Source organism: Piliocolobus tephrosceles, chromosome 2 (assembly GCF_002776525.5).
Source record: "Piliocolobus tephrosceles isolate RC106 chromosome 2, ASM277652v3, whole genome shotgun sequence".
Classification (NCBI taxonomy): Eukaryota; Metazoa; Chordata; class Mammalia; order Primates; family Cercopithecidae; genus Piliocolobus; species Piliocolobus tephrosceles.
The window spans coordinates 153779020-153799427 of NC_045435.1; the positions used below are offsets into that span (position 1 = coordinate 153779020).

A 20408-nucleotide genomic window follows, 5' to 3' on the forward strand; every position below is an offset into this window, starting at 1 on the left:
GCCATTAAAATTATGCTTCTGAAGAATTTTTAGGAGCATCGGATAAAAGTTCAAACAATACTGTACATTTTCTGTTTGGAAACAGAAAAACCAAACAATGTTTTAAAAATGCAATCTATTGATGTCATCATATTTGGCTTGGAATACCTGAGAATGCAGTGACTGAAATGTCTGTTCTAAAAACGTAAACTTTTTTTTATATGAGTACTAACCCCCTTTAATAAACTTAATATTCCAAACAATATTGTACAATAGTACATTGTACTGTTTTATGTGTATCTTATGTATAGACACATATACCATATATATGTAGTATAATCTCAAATATCTAAAAGATAGGCATGCATATAGCATACATATATAGTATGATCTGAAACATCTAAGAGATAGATGTATATAGAAAAGACCGACTGTATATGTTTATGTGTGTGTGTTTGTATTAATAGCAGTGGGATTTAGGGTATTTATTGTCTTTGATAATTTTCTATATTTTCCAGATGAAAAATAAATGGGAATTGTTAGAGAAAACATTATTTTCAATATTTATATATTGACATTGTCTTAAAAGGGAGATTCCTTCAGATATGATAGTTTTTTTTCTGTGGCTGCTAGGCAGGCATTGATCGTTATCATGTACTTCACGGATCTGACTGTACCTTTTGAGAACAGCTACCATAAAAGCAATGTCTAATCCATTATGAAATGACTGCATAGGTTTCTGAAAAAAATGTGGGCATTGGACTAAATTTGAATCTGTGGGACAGTTTTTCAGAATTGAATTTTACAAAATGTTCCTCATGCCTCTAAGGCATGTTCTTATAATGGAGGGGTTTATGGCTATAGGGGAAGGACACTTAAAGAACATTTAAGTTCATCAACAAAGAAGCCGTTATTTTCACAGCATTTGAAAATCTGGCTTCCCAGCGTTTGGCTGAGATGACTGAAGGCTGGTGACACTGTGATTTGGCATCTAGCAAGATGTAGTTACTCTCTCGGGCCATTTAGCTCTAGTAAGTTTCAATTTAAATTATGAAACAGTGAAGAAATGTGAAAGTTCCAATCAGCAGCATAATTCTCAATCACACTGACCATAATATGCTCCTGAAAGATGTTTTCTTTGACTGAATCTTTGCCATGAGCAGCTAATTTTTGTATTTTTAGTAGAGACAGGGTTTCACCATGTTGGCCAGTCTCGTCTTGAACTCCTGACCTCAGGTAATCTGCCTACCTTGGACTCCCAAAGTGCTGGGATTACAGGTGTGAGCCACCGTGCCCAGCCATAAATTCTTAATTTTCCTTAGCATAACCACAAACCTGAAAATAATTAACACTTTTCCCAGATCATTAGGATGCTGTTTTGGATTATTTCAAGCCTGCTGGGTGAAGGACAGATTTATTTTGTATTGAAGACAATATTTTTAATCAAATACAGTTCTGAGATTTCCCCAACCCTTATGGGGGATGTCTGACTCTTACTGAGGGTTAAGGTAAATGGCAAGTGATATTCTTAGATTTAGCACTCCTTGAAGACCATACATTTCCAAAGAAGAGCTAGTTGTTCTCCAAGGAAAAAATGTGTCAAGATTTCTGCTGTATTGACTAAATTGTAAATTGAATAAAATATTTCTTTTATTCTGATAGCATTTACTATATTTATAGAATTAATATGTATTTATTATAGATAATTTGGAAAAGACATAAGCACACAAAGGAGACAATAAAGATCACTCATAATTTAACCTTTTAGTCAAAACCACTGCTAACATTTTTTGTGTATGTTTCTGCCATGAGAGACAGAGCAATAAATCTAGAGATTGTTGACGAGTTAATGGGTGCAGCACACCAACATGGAACACGTATACATATGTAACAAACCTGCACGTTGTGCACACGTACCCTGGAACTTAAAGTATAATAAAAAATTTTTTTTAATCTAGAGATTGTTATGGAGAGAGTGATGTAGATATACATAAAGATATTTTTCTTTTTAAAAATAAGATTATACTGAAATAATTTGGGAACAAGATTTTTTTTTTTTTTTTTTTTTTTGCCTAAATGGAGTAAGAACATTTTTCCATGTTATTAAGTATCCTTCTACCATACAGGGAAAATAAATCTTTCTTCCTTATTTTGACAGGACAGTGATATTGAAGCGTTGGCCAGGTGTTTGGAAAATGTCCTGGGTTGCACTTCTCTAGGTGAGTAAGTTCCTTTAGACTTCAAAATACATGAGCAGCTACTGATTATCTTGAAATAACTTTGAAGAAATCTTACAAGTGTTTCAGTCTGATATCCTAGTATAACAGATGAAGAAACTGATGCTAATAGAAGTTGAATGTCTGACCCAAGGGCCAGGAAACGCAAAGAAAAATTGCTTATTATTATTGTAAGTAACTCTTAGTCTCCAAGGATGAAATAATTGAAATTCAGTCGTCCCTTGTGATCAAATGGCAGCCTAGCAGTGCATAATAACAAGATTTTGCAGTTTCTGGAAAAAGGAATCTCCCTACCTAACTTGTCCTGTAGAAGCAGAGTACATTCAGTTAAGCTGGGAGGACCATCACTCCGAAGGTCAGTCAGTTATTTGAAGAGACTTGGTCTGAAAAACAAAACTAAAACTCGTTTAGCATGGTCAGTCTCAATAAATAGGATTGCTTGTGCTTCGTGGATAAAGCCCTATTTCTTAGTTTCTTCTATTTTTTTTTTAATCTGAAAAACCTAACTGTGATACACTCTAGCACTAGATGATAAACTGTGACACAGAGTATTCTTAGTAGATGAAAAGGGCTGAGATATTTTTTTCTTCTAAATTTGATTACAAGGTTTTATTTAAAATATTTAAACTGTAAACCAAAAGCAATCTATTCAAAGGGAATGGCAGGGTAAAAATAAACAGTTAAGTTTTCAGGTGGGCAAACATTCACTATTTTATTAGGAGCTTTATGCACAATTTACAGCCTTTTTCTGGCTTATTCCACATCTCCATATGGGAAGCCTCAGTCATAACACAGGTCTTTGATTTTCTCACCTGACCATCACCCTGTGATCTGTTTAATTGTATATCAAATACACTTATTTGATACATTTAACATTTAACAAATACATTTAACATTCAAGCATGACTTAAGACCAGGAAGGCTTTTTCCTCTCTGGACCTCAGATCAGATGACTAATTTTCAAGCTAGGCTCCTTGGAGACCTCCAGAATGAGGGGGTGAGGATACTAAGCAGCATGAGAACAGAAGCTGTGTCTGTACTGCTCATCTCTGTTTTTCCAGAGTCTAACACTGTGTCTGTTGCAGAAGAGGCTCTTAAAAAATATTTTTAAATATTTAGGGTTGAAGGTGGGGGCTCACACATGTAATCCCAACGTTTTGGGAGGCTGAGATGGGAGGATCACTTGAGGCCAGGAGTTTGAGACCAGTCTGGGCAACATAGCAAGACCCTGTCTCTAAACAAATTTTTTAAAATTCAGCCAGGCATGATAGCCTGCGCCTGGAGTCCTAACTCTGTGGGATGCTGAGACTAGGAGATTCCTTGAGTGCAAGAGATTTAGGCTGCAGTGAGTTGTGATTATACCACTGTACTTCGGCCTGAGTGCCAGAGTGAGACCCTATCTCAAAAATATATATTATTGTTATAATTTCTATAAAGTAAAGGGGTACAGTGCAGTTTTCTTACATGGATATATTGCACAGTGGTAAAGTCTGGGCTTTTGGTGTAATCGTTACCTGAATATGGTACATTATACCCATTAGGTAATTTTTTATCCCTCACCTCTCTCCCAACTTCCCAGTCTTCTGAGTCTCTAACGTCCATTATTCCACACTCTGTATCCATATGTACACATTATTTAGCTCCTACTTATGAGTGAGAACTTTGGTATTTGACTTTCTGTTTCTGAGTTGTTTCACTTAAGATAATGGCCTCCCGTTCTTTCTATGTTGCTGCAAAATTCAAGATTTTATTCTTTTTTTGTGGTTGAATAGTATTCCATTGTGTGTGTGTGTCTGTGTCTGTGTCTGTGTGTGTGTGTGTGTGTACTGTTGTTACCAATCATCCTTTAATGGACACTTAGGTTGGTTCCATATCTTTGCTGTTGTGAATAGTGCTGCAATAAACATAAAAGTGCAGGTATCTTTTTGATATAATGATCTTTTCCTTTGGGTATATACCCAGTAGTGGGATTGCTAGATTGAATGATAGTTCTTTGAGAAATCTCCATACTGTTTTTCATAGAGGTTGTACAAATTTATATTCCTGCAAAAATACTGTATAAACTTTCCTTTTTCTCTGTATCCTCATCAACATCTGTTATTTTTTGTCTTTTTAGTAATAGCCATTCTGACTGGTGTAAGATGCTATCTTCTTGTGGTTTTAATTTGCATTTATCTGATGATTAGTGATGTTGAACATGTTTTCATGTTTTTTGGCCATTTGTGTCTTCTTTTGAAAAGTATCTGTTCATGCATATCCTTTGCCCTCTTTTTATTCAAGTTAGTTCGTTGTTTTTTTTTTTTTTTTTTTTTTTTTTTTTTTTTTTTTTTTTTTTTTTTGGTGATGGTTGTTCGAGTTCCTCATAAATTCTGGATATGAGTCCCTGCCAGGTTCATAGTTTGCAAATATTTTCTCCTATTCTGCAGATTGCCTGTTTATGCTGTTCATTTGTTTCTTTTGCTATGCAGAAACATTTTAGTTTAAGTAAGTCCCATTTGTCTATTTTTGGTTTCGTTTCTTGTGCTCTTGTAGTCTTAGTCATGAATTCTTTGCATAGACCAATGTCCAGAAGAGTTTTCTCTAGGTTTTCTTTAAAAAAAATTTTTTTTATTCTAATAGGTTTTTGGGGAACAGTTGGTGTTTGGCCACATGAATAAGTTCTTTAATGGCAATTTATGAGATTTTGGTGCACCCATCAACCAAACAGTGAACACTGTACCCAACGTGTAGGCTTTTATCCCTCACCACTCTCACCCTTTCCCCCAAGTCCCTAAAGTCCAAATATATCAATCTTATGCCTTTGTGTCCTCATAGCTTAGCTCCCACAGGAGTGAGAACATGGGATATTTGGTTTTCCATTCCTGAACTACTTCACTTACAATAATAGTCTCCAATTCCATCCAGGTTGCTGCAAATGCCATTATTTCATTCCTTGTTATGACTGAATAATACTCCATGGTGTGTGTACCACATGTGTATGTGTATCACATTTTCTTTATCCACTCATTGATTGATGGACATTTGGGCTGGTTCCATATTTTTGCAATTGCAAATTGTGCTGCTATAAACAGCGTGTGCAAGTATCTTTTTCATATAATTACTTCCTTTCCTCTAGGTAGATAACCTAGTAATGGGATTGCTGGATCAAATGGAAGATCTACTTTTAGTCCTTTAAGGAATCTTCATACTGCTTTCCGTAATGGTTGTACTAGTTTACATTCCCATCAACAGAGTAAAAGTGTTCCCTTTTCACTGCATCCATGCCAACATTTATTATTTTCTGATTTTTAAAATTATGGCCATTTTTTACAGAAGTAAGGTGGTATCACATTATGGTTTTTATTTGCATTTCCCTGATACTTAGTGATGTTAAGCATTTTTTCATATGCTTGTTGGCCATTTGTATATCTTCTTTTGCGAACTGTCTACTTATGTCCTTAGCCCACTTTTTTATGGGTTTTTTTTTTTCTTGCTGATTTGTTTGAGTTCTTTGTAGATTCTGAATATTAGGGCTTTGTTGGATGTATAGATTATGAAGGTTTTCTTCCACTCCGTGGGTTGTCTGTAAACTCTGCTGATTATTTCTTTTGCTGTGCAGAAGCTTTTTAGCTTAATTAAGTCCCATCTATTTATCTTTGTTTTTGATGCATTTGCTTTAGGGTTCTTGGTAAGGAAGTCTTTGGCTAAACCAGTGTCTTACAAGGGTTTTTTTTCCGATGTTATCTTCCAGAGTCTTTATGGTTTCAGGTCTTAGATTTAAGTCTTTGATCCATCTTGAGTTGATTTTTGTATAAGGTGAGAGATGAGGATCCAGTTTCATTCTTCTACATGTGACTTGCCAATTATCCCAGCACCATTTGTTGAATAGGATGTCCTTTTCCTACTTTATGTTTTTGTTTGCTTTGTTGAGTATCGTTAGCTATAAGTAGTTGGCTTTATTTCTGGGTTCTCTATTCTGATCCATTGGCCTTTGTGTCTGTTTTTATACCAGTACCATGCTGTTTTGATGACTATGGCCTCATAGTATAGTTTGAAGTGAGTTAATGTGATACCTCCAGATTTATTATTTTTTCTTAGTCTTGCTTTGGCTATGCAGGCTCTTTTTTCATTTCATATGAATTTTAGGATTTCTTTTTCTAGTTCTGTGAAGAATGATGGTGGTATTTGATGGGAATTGCATTGAATTTGTAGACTGCTTTTTGGCAGTATGGTCATTTTCATAATATTGATTCTACCCATCCATGAGCATGGGATGTGTCTCCATTTGTTTGTGTCATCTATGATTTCTTTCATTAGTGTTTTGTAGTTTTCCTTGTAGAAATTTTTCACTTATTTGGTTAAATGTATTCCTAGGTTTTTTGTTTGTTTGTTTGTTTGTAGCTATTGTAAATGGAATTGCCTTCTTGACTTGGTTTTTAGTGTGATTGTTATTGGTGTACAGAAATGCGACAGATTTTGGTATGTTGATTTTGCATCCTGAAATTTTACTGAATTTGTTCGTCTGATCTACCAGTTTTTGGAGAAGTCTAGCATTTTCTAGGTATAAGATCATATGATCAGCAAACTGAAATAATTTGACTTTCTTTTTTCCAATTTGGGTGCTATTTATTTATTTTTCTCTTGCCTGGTTGCTCTAGGTAGGACTTCTAGTACCGTGTTGAATAGGAGTAATGAAAGTGGGCATTCTTAACTTGTTCCAGGTTTAGGGGAATTACTTTCAACTTTTCCCCATTCAGTATGATGTTGGCTGTAGATGGCCAACATCATACTGATGTTGATAATACAACATATGGCCTTTATTATTTTGAGGTAGGGTTCTTCTATGCCTCAGTTGTAGGTTTTATCATGATAGAATGCTGACTTTTTTCAAATGCTTTTTCTGCATCTGTATAGATGATCATATGGTTCTTAAACATTTTATGTGGGTACATAGTAGGTGTTTGTATTTATGGAGTATATGAGATATTTTAAAATAGGCATACAATACGTAGTAATCATATCATGGAAGCTGAGGTTTGGGTCTGGAAAAATGCTTGGGGTACTTCCTGGAGCCTTTCTTTCTTACCAGCCTGCCAGCGTTTTTCCAAGTTAGCACCAGGGCTGGGGAGGGACAAGGTGCTCTTCCATGGCCTGGATTGCATGGTCCCCCAGTGGAAAGCTGGATCATAGAGGAACACTCTCTATCTGCCTCCCATATTAGGGCTTTACTTACAGTTCTCAGTCAGTTGTTGGCATGAAGGCTGTCTATCCATCCTCTCTTCACTGAGATCTTTCCTTTTCCAGTGAATTCCTCTGTTCTTTCTTGAATAAAAGGTTATAGTGTGGATCTCTGTGCACTATTTTGCTTTTTCCACGTGAAATGTTTAAAAATACTTTTAGGAGAAATTAGATGTAGACCCTGTTCTTTTCCCAGTTTCAACCAAAATTATCTTCACTCTTATCTATTTTATAAATTGAATTTCTATAAAAGATTGTGTCTTGAAAAAGATAGATTCCACTGCTAAAAATTGAAATAACACTGATTGAATAGTTAATATCCAAATTCCTTTCTAAACTGGGTGGTTTTTTTTTTTTTTTTTTTTTTCCTTAAAGAAATGAGCACTAGAATCATGGAGTAAAAATACACATTTATCTCTGCTTGAAGCCCCACTAATGTGACAAAAAAGGCATAAAGCTGATATAAACCTACAGAAAAAAAGAGAATATAAGAGGAGATGGAAGCAGATGAGAGCTTTAGTGAACTTGAGAAAGATATAAAGCAGATGGATGAGTGATAACTGATTTAGAAAACAGAGAAAGCTGGCCAGGTGCAGTGGCTAACACCTGTAATCCCAGCACTTTGGGAGGCTGAGGTGGGTGGATCATGAGGTCAGGAGAACGAGACCATCCTGGCTAACACGGTGAAACCCCATCTCTACTAAAAATACAAAAAATTAGCTGGGTGTGGTGGTGGACACCTGTAGTCCCAGCTACTCGGGAGGCTGAGGCAGGAGACTGGAGTGAACCCAGGAGGCGGAGCTTGCAGTGAGCTGAGATCACACCACTGCACTCCAGCCTGGGTGACAGAGCAAGACTCCATCTCAAAAAAAAAAAAAAAAAAACCACAGGGAAAGCTGAATGCTAAGTGCCTGAGATGTATATAGGAAAGAAGGGAGGGTAAGGTGTAGGCTAGGAGAAGCAAAGCAACTGAACCTACAGAATCTCATAAATGCTTGAGATTTGGAGGCCTCAACTACCTCTGAAGGCATGTATAGGTGAAAATTAAAATGGGAAGGTTGGTTGACAGTGTGCATAAGGAGAAATAGACCCCAGGTGCCTTTCTCTCCAATGGCAAAGCCACAATATTCCTCTCCACAGTCAAGACAGAAGAAAATAGACTCGATTTGGTGGAACATTGAATCAGGAAGGTTCTGGATTTAGGGACACCAAAGGAAAGGATGATGTGATGTGATGAATACAAAGAGATGAATTGAAAGTCTTCATATTAAGTTATGAAATCCCCAGATACCCTTCCTACTTGGCTTCTGAAACACTGGAAGAACTGCATGGACTCTTTCAGGGACTCTTTAGAAGATATCTCTCTGAAAGCATTTACCAGCCTGAGAATCCTAAGGATGTTAACATTTCCTCAACAAAATGGTGGGAATGAGTCCTACCAGTTGACAATCCCTGAATCTACAGAAAGAGCTTAAATTGACTTTTAATGTTTCACACTTACATGTGAACATGTAACAATGCAGTAGCCAGTATCTGAGGAAATCTAACCAAAAAGAGAAATCAAGACAAAAATATACAAAGAACTCAGGAAACAGACAATATAGGCGAGAAAATAAAAATTCAAAAACTATGTGTCCACAAAAGCTTTTTAAAATAAAAAATTAAAGAAACAATATTAAAATTCTAAAAGATAGCAGAGAAGATATTATCTCTGTGAAACAAATAATACAGAGAATAAGAAAGAGCTCTTAAAGTTTTAATAGCAGAAATAAAAAATTCAGTAGAAGGTTTGGAAGATAAAAGTGAGAAAATTTACCAGAATATAATTAATAAATGATAAGAAAACAAAGTGATTCATCTAGGTGATTCAGCACCTAACAAATAGAAATTCCAGGAAAAAAGAACAGGAAGTAAAAAGAATTATCAAATAAATAAGAAAAATATCTAGAGAGAATCAAACAGACCACTTATAAAGTATCAGAGAAAAGAGTGGTGTCTTATTTTTCAACAAATACCTAAAAGCTAGAAGACAATAAAGTTTGACCCTACAATTATTTATCTATCCAAACTATCAATCAAGTGTGAGAAAGGAAGAAAGACATTTGCAGGAATCCAGTATCAAAAACAAGGTCTGAAAAATATCTATCTCCCATGACTTTTCTTACGAAGTTCCTAGAGGATATGCTTCATCAAACATAAGAGTCAATCAAGAAAGAGGAAGGCATGAACTTCAGGTGATAGGAAATCCCATATAGGAGAGAGGTTAAGGGGATTCCCAGAATGAGAGTAAAGAAAGGTCCCTGAACGATAGCTGGGCAACAGGTCTGGAAAACAATCCATTCAGACTAGAATGAGTCTGAGAATTCCAAGGGGTGAGTAAATATCTCCTAGAGAGGAATGGAACTAATGGATAACCCATTTGGATTTTATCATAATTTGAGGAGTTTTCACTTCCTTTGGTGAGTTTAGGGATGAATTAGAAAGGAGATTAGAAAACTAAACAAAGTGAAAAATCCAGGGCAATTATGAACTCCTGGAAAAACAAAAAGTCATTTTTAAAAGAAAATATTAGTAATCTGCACACATTGAGTGCTTAGCTTTGTACAATATTTGCATAGTCATAATTTAAACATTCAGTTATTTTTAAAATGTGATGTAACTATATTAGAAAGATGGAGGGAAGAAAAATATTTGTAAGCATATGTGTGCATGTGTGTGTGTGTGTATGTGTATTTAGCAGAGAGAGGAAAGAAAGAACAAAATTTACATTCCCCATATATAGTAGGATGTCCATAGATAGTCTAAAACAGAAAAGTTTAAAAAAATGGTTGTATAAACATGTACTATAGAGAGATAAAGGTAAATACAAAAAAAAAAAAAAAAAAAAACAAGTTAAAGAGTTGAATATGGTCGACTTTGGAGACTGGAACTTGAAGGTGAGGCAGGAAGCTGCCTTGTTTTTAACATTAAAAGCTTTGACTTGAGGAAGTACTAGGTACATGAATTCTTAGATTAGAAGTCAATTTTTAAAAAGAGGTAAATGTTGGAAAGCAAAGAGCCCAATTCTGCCCTCCATTACTTTAGTGTGCCTGCTAGTAAGGCTGGATTAAGACTTTTGGGCGCTCTGATTACTGAGAAAATTATAGTAAACTAAATTTGTAAATTAAACAGAGGCTAGATTATAAAATAAAAAATACACATACCCTGAAGTTATAATAGCTCCTTTCAGATTGTCTGATTGCAAGGTTCTGAATACGTTCATTAAATGTATTTTTCAGTTTTGCTTGTGTCCTGGCTTGCATCCTGCTTGCGTCCTGGCATCTACTTGTGTCCTGGCATCTGCTGGGATGATCTATAGGACATTTCAGTGCTCATTCCATGTAACTGCTAAAGTGCTTGCTGCCCAAAACTGTGCAACACAGGAAGCCCTTTAATCCTTCTACCGCTTCTTATGACTATGATGACCCCTTATTGTGACCTCTTACGTTACCAGAACAGTAGAATGTAATTAATGCTGCTGCTGAAATGGAAGGAGTTCTTTGATTATGGCTACAGACATTAAGGTGATGGGAGCATATGCTTTTGAAATACCTGTCTGGTGTGGAAACTCACAGCAGGACCCTCATTACACATGAGAACTTTATTGCTTTCAGGACTGCAAGAACTTCCTGTCATTATATAGAAATCATGAAGACAATCCCATCACATTGTCTTATAAGGGTCTAACACTGCCCAAGTAGCTGGTGTCTGTTTTGTTCCTATTACATTTTTGGGAGGCCCACTAACTATAATAATAGTTAACGCTTATTAATCATTGTGGTTGTTAATATACGTCAGAGTGTTAACAGGATCCAGGGCCAATTTAAGCTTAAATATGTCAGAGTATAAGCTTTGTCACTTCAAAATGAAACCTCTGTGAATTGAACTAGGCTTTACTCATGCTCAGTATCTGCCTAGGCACTTTGGTAATGCCCAGGTGCCTGCAGAACATGTCAAGATAGGCTTGTATCTTCTACAAACATCTTCAAGAGCTTCTTCTGTCTCTTAACCAGAGAAGAAAGAAAAATAGATATACACTTGACCTTTCCGGTAATTTCAACCAAGAAATTTTTAACTTTGAAACTGCAGCTGGAAACCATCATTCTCAGCAAACTATCACAAGAAGAGAAAAACCAAACACCGCATGTTCTCACTCATAGGTGGGAACTGAACAATGAGATCACTTGGACTCGGGAAAGGGAACATCACACACTGGGGCCTATCATGGGGAGGGGGTAGGGGGGAGGGATTGCATTGGGGAGTTATACATGATATAAATGATGAATTGATGGGTGCTGACGAGTTGATGGGTGCAGCACACCAACATGGCACAAGTATACATATGTAACAAACCTGCACGTTATGCACATGTACCCTAGAACTTAAAGTATAATAAAAAAAATAATAATAAAAAAATTAAAAAAAAAAAAAGAAACCCTGAAAATGCTGTGTGTAGTGGTTCGACCCCATTCATGACCCCGATTTAGTTTGAATTCTGCTTGGAACAGGGACAGTGATATTTTTCCTTCTTACATCACAGATGAGTGGACTGAATGAATGAGTTAGCATTTGTGTGGCTTCAGTAGATCCTGAAGATGATCTTTTACATTTCAAGTTCAGTGTATCAGTCTCCTTTATAGCATCAAGATTAGATTAAAGCCTTGAGATCAGTGATTTTCACCTTGAGCATGCATCCTAATTACTTAGAGGGCTTAAAATATAGGTTTGGTATGTGTCTAAGAATTTGTATTTCTGACAACTTCCTACATGATGCTGATGCTCTGGGTCCAGTCTGTACTTTAAGAACTATGACTTTATAGTCCTTAAGCCCTGAAAGGATTATTGTACACACTCACTCCAATTTATAATTCAAACAGAACAATATTAAAGTGTAAAATAAAAGTTTTATTTCCAAAAATTATAGAAAACTTAAAAGCTATAAGCTAAAATGACATGTTTTCTTCCTAGATATTTTTTTCCTCCTTTTGTGATCCTGTCCTGTGTAATGGGCTATCTGGCACTGTGTATAAGAGTTACTGAGCTTCCTTAGAAGCTCAGTGTCCATATCAGGCATTTAGAGAGGTCTAGAAGGTTAAAAGCATTGATTAAGAGTTGGATATTGAGACTCATTTGGAATATGGTCCTTGTCATGAGGTGCGCTCCTGGACAGACGAGTGCATAGTTTTGTGAAAGTACCAGGGAATACCTACTAGGTGCTTTTTTCATACATGGAAAACAAATTGTTGTGCATGAAGGCCCCTCATTTACAAAACTCTAAATTCCCATCAAAATTTCCCGTGGGATACAAGAAGCAAGACCAGACATGAACAGGATATTAAGTGATTCTAGGCAGAATTAGGAGAAAGAAAGAGGGAAGAAATGAAAAGGGAACAGAAAAAAAGGCCAGAATGAGGGCATGGGGAATAGCCAATAATATAGCCAATAGCTATTTTACTGAGGGCAGATACTTTGAAACATAACATTTCAATAGTTGAAATTTGTATCCTCAATTTCTTTTCCACTTCCTCCTTCCCTACAAATGTTTGTAAAGTTTGTATTATAAGCCAGATGTCGCAGAGTGACGAAGAAAAAGTCCCTGTCTTAATGATTTCCCAGTCTAGTCAGGGAGACAGATAATTGCAGAACACTGTGATGAGTACACCACACACTGTGAACAAGGCAAATGTGTGTTGGGTATGTACTGGGGTACAACCCCAGTGCAATGTACAGTATCCCTGCTACAAAGTATATTAACTTCAATGAAACCATAATACATGCGTATTAAATGAATTAATGATTGGTGAGTTTCTCTTTTAGCTATGTAGACTTGATTACTGGAACTTCTTTCTAGTTAACACCAAAATACATAATGTCCTTTGCTATTAGTATGCTAATAAGAGTAATTAATAATATTGTTGTAGGGATTTATTTATATTACAAACTTCTCCTTGCCACCTCTACTTGCTACACATGGATCAAATAGAGCTGTCTGACAAGGTAGCAGACACGTAGCAGGTTCTCCGTAAGTTGTCACTAATCCTGAATCTGTTGCATTCTTTGGAGTTTTAAAGAAGTTGTAAAAAATTAAATTTTTCACAAGATGTAAATCTCTATAAAACATAAACAGAAGGGATAATGGAAAACAGATATTGTGCATCCACATCAAAACGATCCAACTGGCTTATGATCCAAAATATCCCTTCTCTCTTCCAGTGAAAGTGGTCACAATCTGTCAGTAACCAAAGATAAAACAGTATGTTGAAATATCTGTGAGACTAGCATGAAAAATTTTTTTCTGTCAAGGTGAAAAACACAATAGTGCAAGATTAACTGACTGTAAGTCATCACCACACTTAATGACTTAAGAGTTTGAAGAGCTTAAGCAAGGGAAGTTTGTAAGGGATTCAGAAGCCCTGTTGCTTTCTCTGGTCTATATCAGTGTTACTGTTTAGCAGAGATTAAGGAATTATTACCAAAGTTCTGTGGAAGAATTGAGGGGTAACAATTTTCAAAAAGCGGAACTGATCAGACATATTAACACACTAAAGGAATCTTAATGGGAAGCAAGGTTTTGGAGCATCTGTGAAATTCTAATTACTTCTGTAACAACATCCAATTTGGACGTACAAAGCCTTTTTGTAAATATAGTTTACCAAGGACATGTATAATTCTGCTGATAACTTTTCTCAGCTAGAAGTACAGCTAATTTGGCTAGGCACGGTGGCTCACATCTGTAATCCCAGCACTTTGGGAGGCCAAGGTGGGTGGATCACATGAGGTCAGGAGTTCAAGACCAGCCTGGACAACATGGTGAAACCCTCTGTCTACTAAAAATACAAAAATTAGCCAGGCATCGTGGTGGGTGCCTGTAATCCCAGCTACTCAGGGTACTGAGGCAGGAGAATCACTTGAACCCAAGAGGTGGAGGTCGCAGCAAGCCGAGATCATACCACTGCACTCGAGACTGGGTGACAAGAGTAAGACTCCATCGCAAAATAAATAAATAAATAAATAAAATAAAATAAATAAAGCAGTACAGCTAATTTCCCAAACATTTAAGAATGTTAAAGTTTGTAGATTACCTTGGCTCATAATGTAGTTACTAAGATATGGAGACAGAATTTTCATTTCTAAGAAGTTCAAAGAAAATGAAGTCAGAGGTCATCTTCTGTCTTTCTCTGCTGAGCAGTGATGATCCTAAACAGTTACTATAGTAACATGTGATCTGTTATCTGAGCAGTAATAACATATACCGAGTTCTACATTTCAAGTCACTGCTTTCAAAGCACTATCCTTGTTTGTTAAAGGTGATCTTTTCAAATCGTGCTCTAAAAAAATACAACAGTAGTATCCTAACCTACAGGATAAGATTCAAACTCCTAACCTGACACACAAGACTTTTTTTCTGGCCTTGGTGCTATACATCTAGGTTCATCAATCCCTTCCTCACACCCTACATTCCAGTACCACCAGACTTCTTGATATTTCCGTGAATATACTCAGTTGTTTCACACATCTGAGCTTTCACACTACTTGATCTTTTGTAGAAAACGCTTCCCCTCCCAACTGCTTGGCAGCTCTACTTCTGTCTTTCTATTCATTCATTAAGTGATGGTTTAAAAAAAAATTGTATGCCACACTATGTGTTGGCCTCTGAGAACGTTATAGTGAACACAACCTTGCCCTGCCCTGACAAATACCAGAATTATAAACCTTCTGCTTCTCTGTGAAGCTTTCCTTGGGTTGCCAACTGATTAGACCATGTCCAAATAAGGCAAATGCCCAGTTGTAACCAATAAAGCTAGTTCTGTGCCTCACTTCCATTTTCTGTCAATAACTGCTGCTTGCCCACACTGCAGAATAGAGTTCTCCAAACCTCTCGTGGTTCTGAGGGCTGTGCGATTCATAAATCATTCTTTGCTTAAATAAACAGTTAAATTTGTCTCCAGAGGCTGGGGAGGAGCGAGGAGAGGAAGATAGGAAGAGATTGGTCAATGAGTATAAAGTTAAAATCAGATAGGAAGAATAAATTTTGGTATTCTATTGCACAGTTGGGTGACTGTGGTTAGCAATATCATATTTTACATTTCAAAATAGCTAGAAGAGAAGATTTTGAATCTTCTTACCATGAAGAAATGATGAATGTATGAGGTGATGGATATGCTAAATACACTGATTTGATTTTTATACAATGTACATTTATCTAAACACCACATTGTACCCCATAATTACATATAATAATTATGTGTCAATGAAAACAAAATTAAAAACATTTTTAAGATATTTAAGAAATTAAGTTTTTCAAAGTTATTGTTTTAACCCTACGTTCTAAAAACTTACTGTAACTTAGGTCTTCTACAAAGACTATGCACCAATATAGTGATTTCAAAACTGGTTTTAAGGTAAATGCAGAAATATTTTTTATGTATTTGTTTCTTATCTTGACCTACCATAAAAGCTCAATTCCTATATTGGTCATCTATGGATGCATAACAAATTACTCAAAAACATATGGGCTGAAAACAATGATAATCATTTAATATCTCTCATGGTTGCTGTAGGTCATGAATTCAGGAGGGTGTAACTGGCTGGTTGTGTCTCAGGGTCTCTCATGAGTTTGCAGTTAGCTATCACCCAGGGCCACAGTCTTCTTAAGGCTTGACTGGGGCTGGAGGTTGCATTTCCCAGGTGACTCACACAGCTGGCCTCAGATCCCCTCCAAATTGGCCTTCCCACAGGGAATCTTGAGTGTCCTCAAGGCTAATAATGTGAGATACTGGGCACAGCTTTTAGACTGGCCAACATTGCTGCCTTGGGAACCTGGTTGTGGCTGATGTTTCTACCCCAAACCTGCCTGGATGTACTTCATGTGGCCTCTGCTTCTTCTCATTACCTTTTTTTTTTTTTTTTAAGACAGGGTCTCACTGTATTGCCTGGGCTTGAGTACAGTGACGCAATCATGGATCACTGCAGCCTTGACCTCCTGGGCTCAGGGTAATCCTCCTGCCTCAGCCTCCCATGCAGCAGGGACTACAGGCACGTGCCACGATGCCTGCTAATTGTTTTTTGTATTTTTTGTAGAGATGGGGTTTTGCCATGTTTCTCAGGCTGGTCTTGAACCCCTGGGCTCAAGTGGTCCACCTGACTCAGCCTCCCAAAATGCTGGAATTACAGATGTGAACTACCATGTCCAGTCAAATTCATCTTACTGGCAGAGGCTGGTCATATTTCTACACCCTAATGACATGGGAGACTGGTAAGTTAGTCTCTGGCATTCATGGCTTTAATGGGAGCTGGGCTCCGTCTCACAAAGTATAAGATTCCCCTTACAAGGGAAATGAGAATGTAAGGCCAAAAATAACAAATATTTACTCCACTAATGAGCTCCACTGTTGTAAGGATAGAATTTTAGGAATAACCTAGAGGTGTGGAAGGAGAGATGGCTCTTGCGTGTCTTGTGGAAACATCTCCTCTTTTGGCTTTCATAGAAGCTAAGGAGTAGGTGATGCCAGGTAATCATTTTTCAATTTATCTTCTGTTCTGCTAACTATAGAGAGAGCTACATGCTTCACATGGCAATTGTTAGGATTCGCATTCTAATGAAAAGTGAGAACCCATCCTGGTGGTAATGTAAACTAGTACAATCACTGTGGAAAACAGTATGGAGATTCCTTAAAGAACTAAAAGTAGAACTACTATTCAATCCAGGAATCTCACTGCTGGGTATCTACTCAAAGGAAAAGAAGTCATTATATGAAAAAAGACACTTGCACATGCATGTTTATAGCAACACAATTCACAATTGCAAAACTATGGAACTAGCATAAATGTTCATCAACCAATGAGTAAAGAAAGTGTGCTATATAAACACCATGGAACACTCTTCAGCCTTAGAAAAGAACAAAATAATGGCATGCACAGCAACCTGGATAGAGTTAGAAGCCATTATTGTAAGTGAAGTAACTCAGGAATGGAAAACCAAACATCATATGTTCTCACTTATAAGTGGGAGCTAAGCTGGGGAGACACGAAGGCAGAAGAACGATATAATGGACTTTGGGGACTCAGCAGGAAGGGTGGGAGGGGATGAGGAATAAAAGACTACACACTGGGTACAATGCACACTGCTGTAGTGATGGGTGCACCAGAATCTCAGAAATCATCACTAAAGAACTTATCCATATAGCCAAAAACCACCTGTTCCCCAGAAACTATTGAAATAAAATAAAATACAATTTTTTAAAGAAAACTTAAGAGAAGGAAGTACTGCTGATACACTTTCTTTAAGTATTTGAATCAGTCTTGAAACCAGATCAACCTCCTATTACAGAAAAGCAGGTTTTGTTTTTAAAGCTAAGTTTCTTCATGTTGGCAGATAAGAATAATTAAACTCCCCAAACATTGGCTACTGTCTCCACAGGGAAAGCACAAATGAAAAAGTTAGGGTCTAGCTTCCACAAATCTCATCTTAGCCTGTATCCACATTTAATTACTGAATGTCAATCCAAAAAACAGACACTTCCTCTCTTCCTTTTACTGGTAGGTACTGTTCTTAGAGGTTTCTCCTGTTGTATTCAAAATGAAACAAGAATTTCCAAACTCCTTAACTCTTGTTGTTTTTAATCATCTATAAAATTCAGGTGAATATTTGCAGTGTGAAATAACCATAGTAAAAATATTTTATTTTCTATCTTCTGGTATTTTTTATATTTCCTATAAGTAGCAAGTTTGTTTTTCCTAAGTTGATCCACTTTTTCCCAACTATTTAATTTTGGTGTAGGCAGTAGGGTCCTATTGATATATTGAGAAGCTGCTTCACGCAAAGCACTGTGGTGGACATCATGGGGAGGCAGTGTAAATTTCCCTTGGGTCTTTTGTAGCAATAATGCACATTTATGTATAGGTTTAATATACATTTAAGCTTTACTAGAGTTGTAGAAGATAGGGTTTTGTTTTGTTTTGTTTTTTTGTATCAATGAGGCAACCGAGTCACAGATTTTTACCTTTCCAAACATCACAGAATCAGGATTCAAACCCAAGTCCTCTAAGCCAGCTCACATACTTGTCCTAATATGCCCCAGCTCCCTTCCTACTGGAAAGCATTTGAGGCCGTTCTCTCCTAGACCACCTTCTTCCTTTTCCTCCCGTGCTTTTCTACACCAGCCTCCTAATGTGGTTTGGCATTGACACCGCTGATGCTACAGGGTTGACAACAACTTCCTTGGCGGTGGCTTCTGTCCTATACCAATAACATCAATTCTCTGAAAGAGCTGGGGATGGACAAGAAGTGGGAGGAATGGTCATGTCATTATTTCTAATACTGCTCTTATCAAATACCCACCTTGTTAAAGGAACCAAGACAATCATCTCCATGCCCTCAACCTTATCCACTTCAACCTTTAGGCTGGGTTTTCTGGGAAGCAGTCTCTGACAGAGTTGAGTAGGCAGGACTTTTATGCAGGAGTGCCCTTGGGATTGACCCTGTGGATGTAAGGAGAAGGATGTAGGATGAGGCAGAGGGAGAAGTTGAGCAGTCATGCAGGCCTGACAAGCCTTAGCCAAACCCACAAGGAGCTCCAGTCCCATCGGGGTTGCCAGCAAAGGCCATAATGGTTCGGTTCTCTACCTTTACCATGATCAGTCATTAAAGGTTGCTACTTGGAAGATCATGATTTGGGGCAAGGCAGCTTTCTGTGGCTAAAGAAGTTCCTGAAGGGGCCACAGCTGGAGGCTGTCTGTCTACTCCCAGCAGTTGGGGTAGCAAATTCTTCCTTCAAGGAGGATCTGCGTAGTGCATCTCCATTTCTGGGGTGTTGAGGTGAGGCAGTGCAGAGACTACCCTGCTTTGCAGATTCTTTGACAGTTTTATTGCCATTCTGCTGTCCACTGTTGTCACGGGAGAAGCTTAAGGAAAAATCTTCACCAAGTTTGGGTCAGCTAAGCCTCTCAGCAGAGTAGAGCAGCTTTCACATTGCCCGGCTGATTCACAGCCCCTCCTAATAAGTCATGGGGCTGTCATGTGGAGAGGTGGAGAAATGAGATGGAAGACATAATGATCACCCCAAATTTCAACCTTTTAGAGGGGGAGTTTTGTCTGATGATCTTATTTTTTTAAAATTATCACGTGAAACTTGTTATTTGGGTGTGGCACTTCTATGGGATGTTAGAAAGAGCGCTCATTTGGGAGTCAGGAAACACAGTTCTAGTCTGGGCTCTGCCCCTTTCCATTATAACTCTATGACCATGTGCAAGTCATACAGCCTCTCTTGGCCTTAGCCTCCACACCTGTAAGATGAAGAAATTTGGCTTGAAGCATTCTGGGATCACATCCAGCTCAGAATCATGATGAATCTCTATCATTTAGTCAGCAAACTATGGCCTGCATTCCAAACCTGTCTCACTGCCTGTTTTTGTAAATAAAACGTTACTGGAACACAGCCATGCTCATTCATTTACCTATTGCCTATAGCTGTTTTCATGCTCCTGCAGCAGACTTGAGTAGTTGCAACAGAAATTCTATAGTCTATAAAGTCTAGAATATTTACTACCCATCCCTTTACAGAAAAAGTTTTGCTGACCTTGATCTAGGCAAATCTTTCATCATGTCCCATGCCAAGGAGTAGGAGGAGAAATATGAACCATGAGGATATGCCTTTGCAATAATTTGGCCAAGAGTGGTATCAGTCAAGTAACTGCTATTTCCTAAGTATTCCTTAGGAAATTAAGAGCAAGAGGAGGGTTAAAGATTAGGTAAGAAGCATTGTAAATGTACAGTGCACCAAGGGCAGTGTCTGTGAGGATTCCTGAGTAAGCAATGTCTCAGGTGCTTAAGCGAGATCTTGTTTGCCAAAATATCCACCTCTGCGGTCCCTGCATCAGCTCTTTATTGCCCACATGGCAGGATGTTTAGCAGGGAGGGCAAACACAGGTTTTCCT

The 20408-nt window shown here is 37.5% G+C and overlaps 1 protein-coding gene across 2 annotated transcripts in view; it reads left to right on the forward strand.

The window, feature by feature from the left end:
* NEK11 (NIMA related kinase 11) overlaps positions 1–20408 on the forward strand; it is a 237763-nt gene that overhangs the window by 204994 nt on the left and 12361 nt on the right. For both annotated transcript variants that reach the window (XM_026454179.1, XM_026454180.1), the window contains one exon: positions 2138–2198. In XM_026454179.1, the coding sequence (XP_026309964.1) occupies positions 2138–2198 (61 nt within the window). The remainder of the gene's footprint in view (positions 1–2137; positions 2199–20408) is intronic.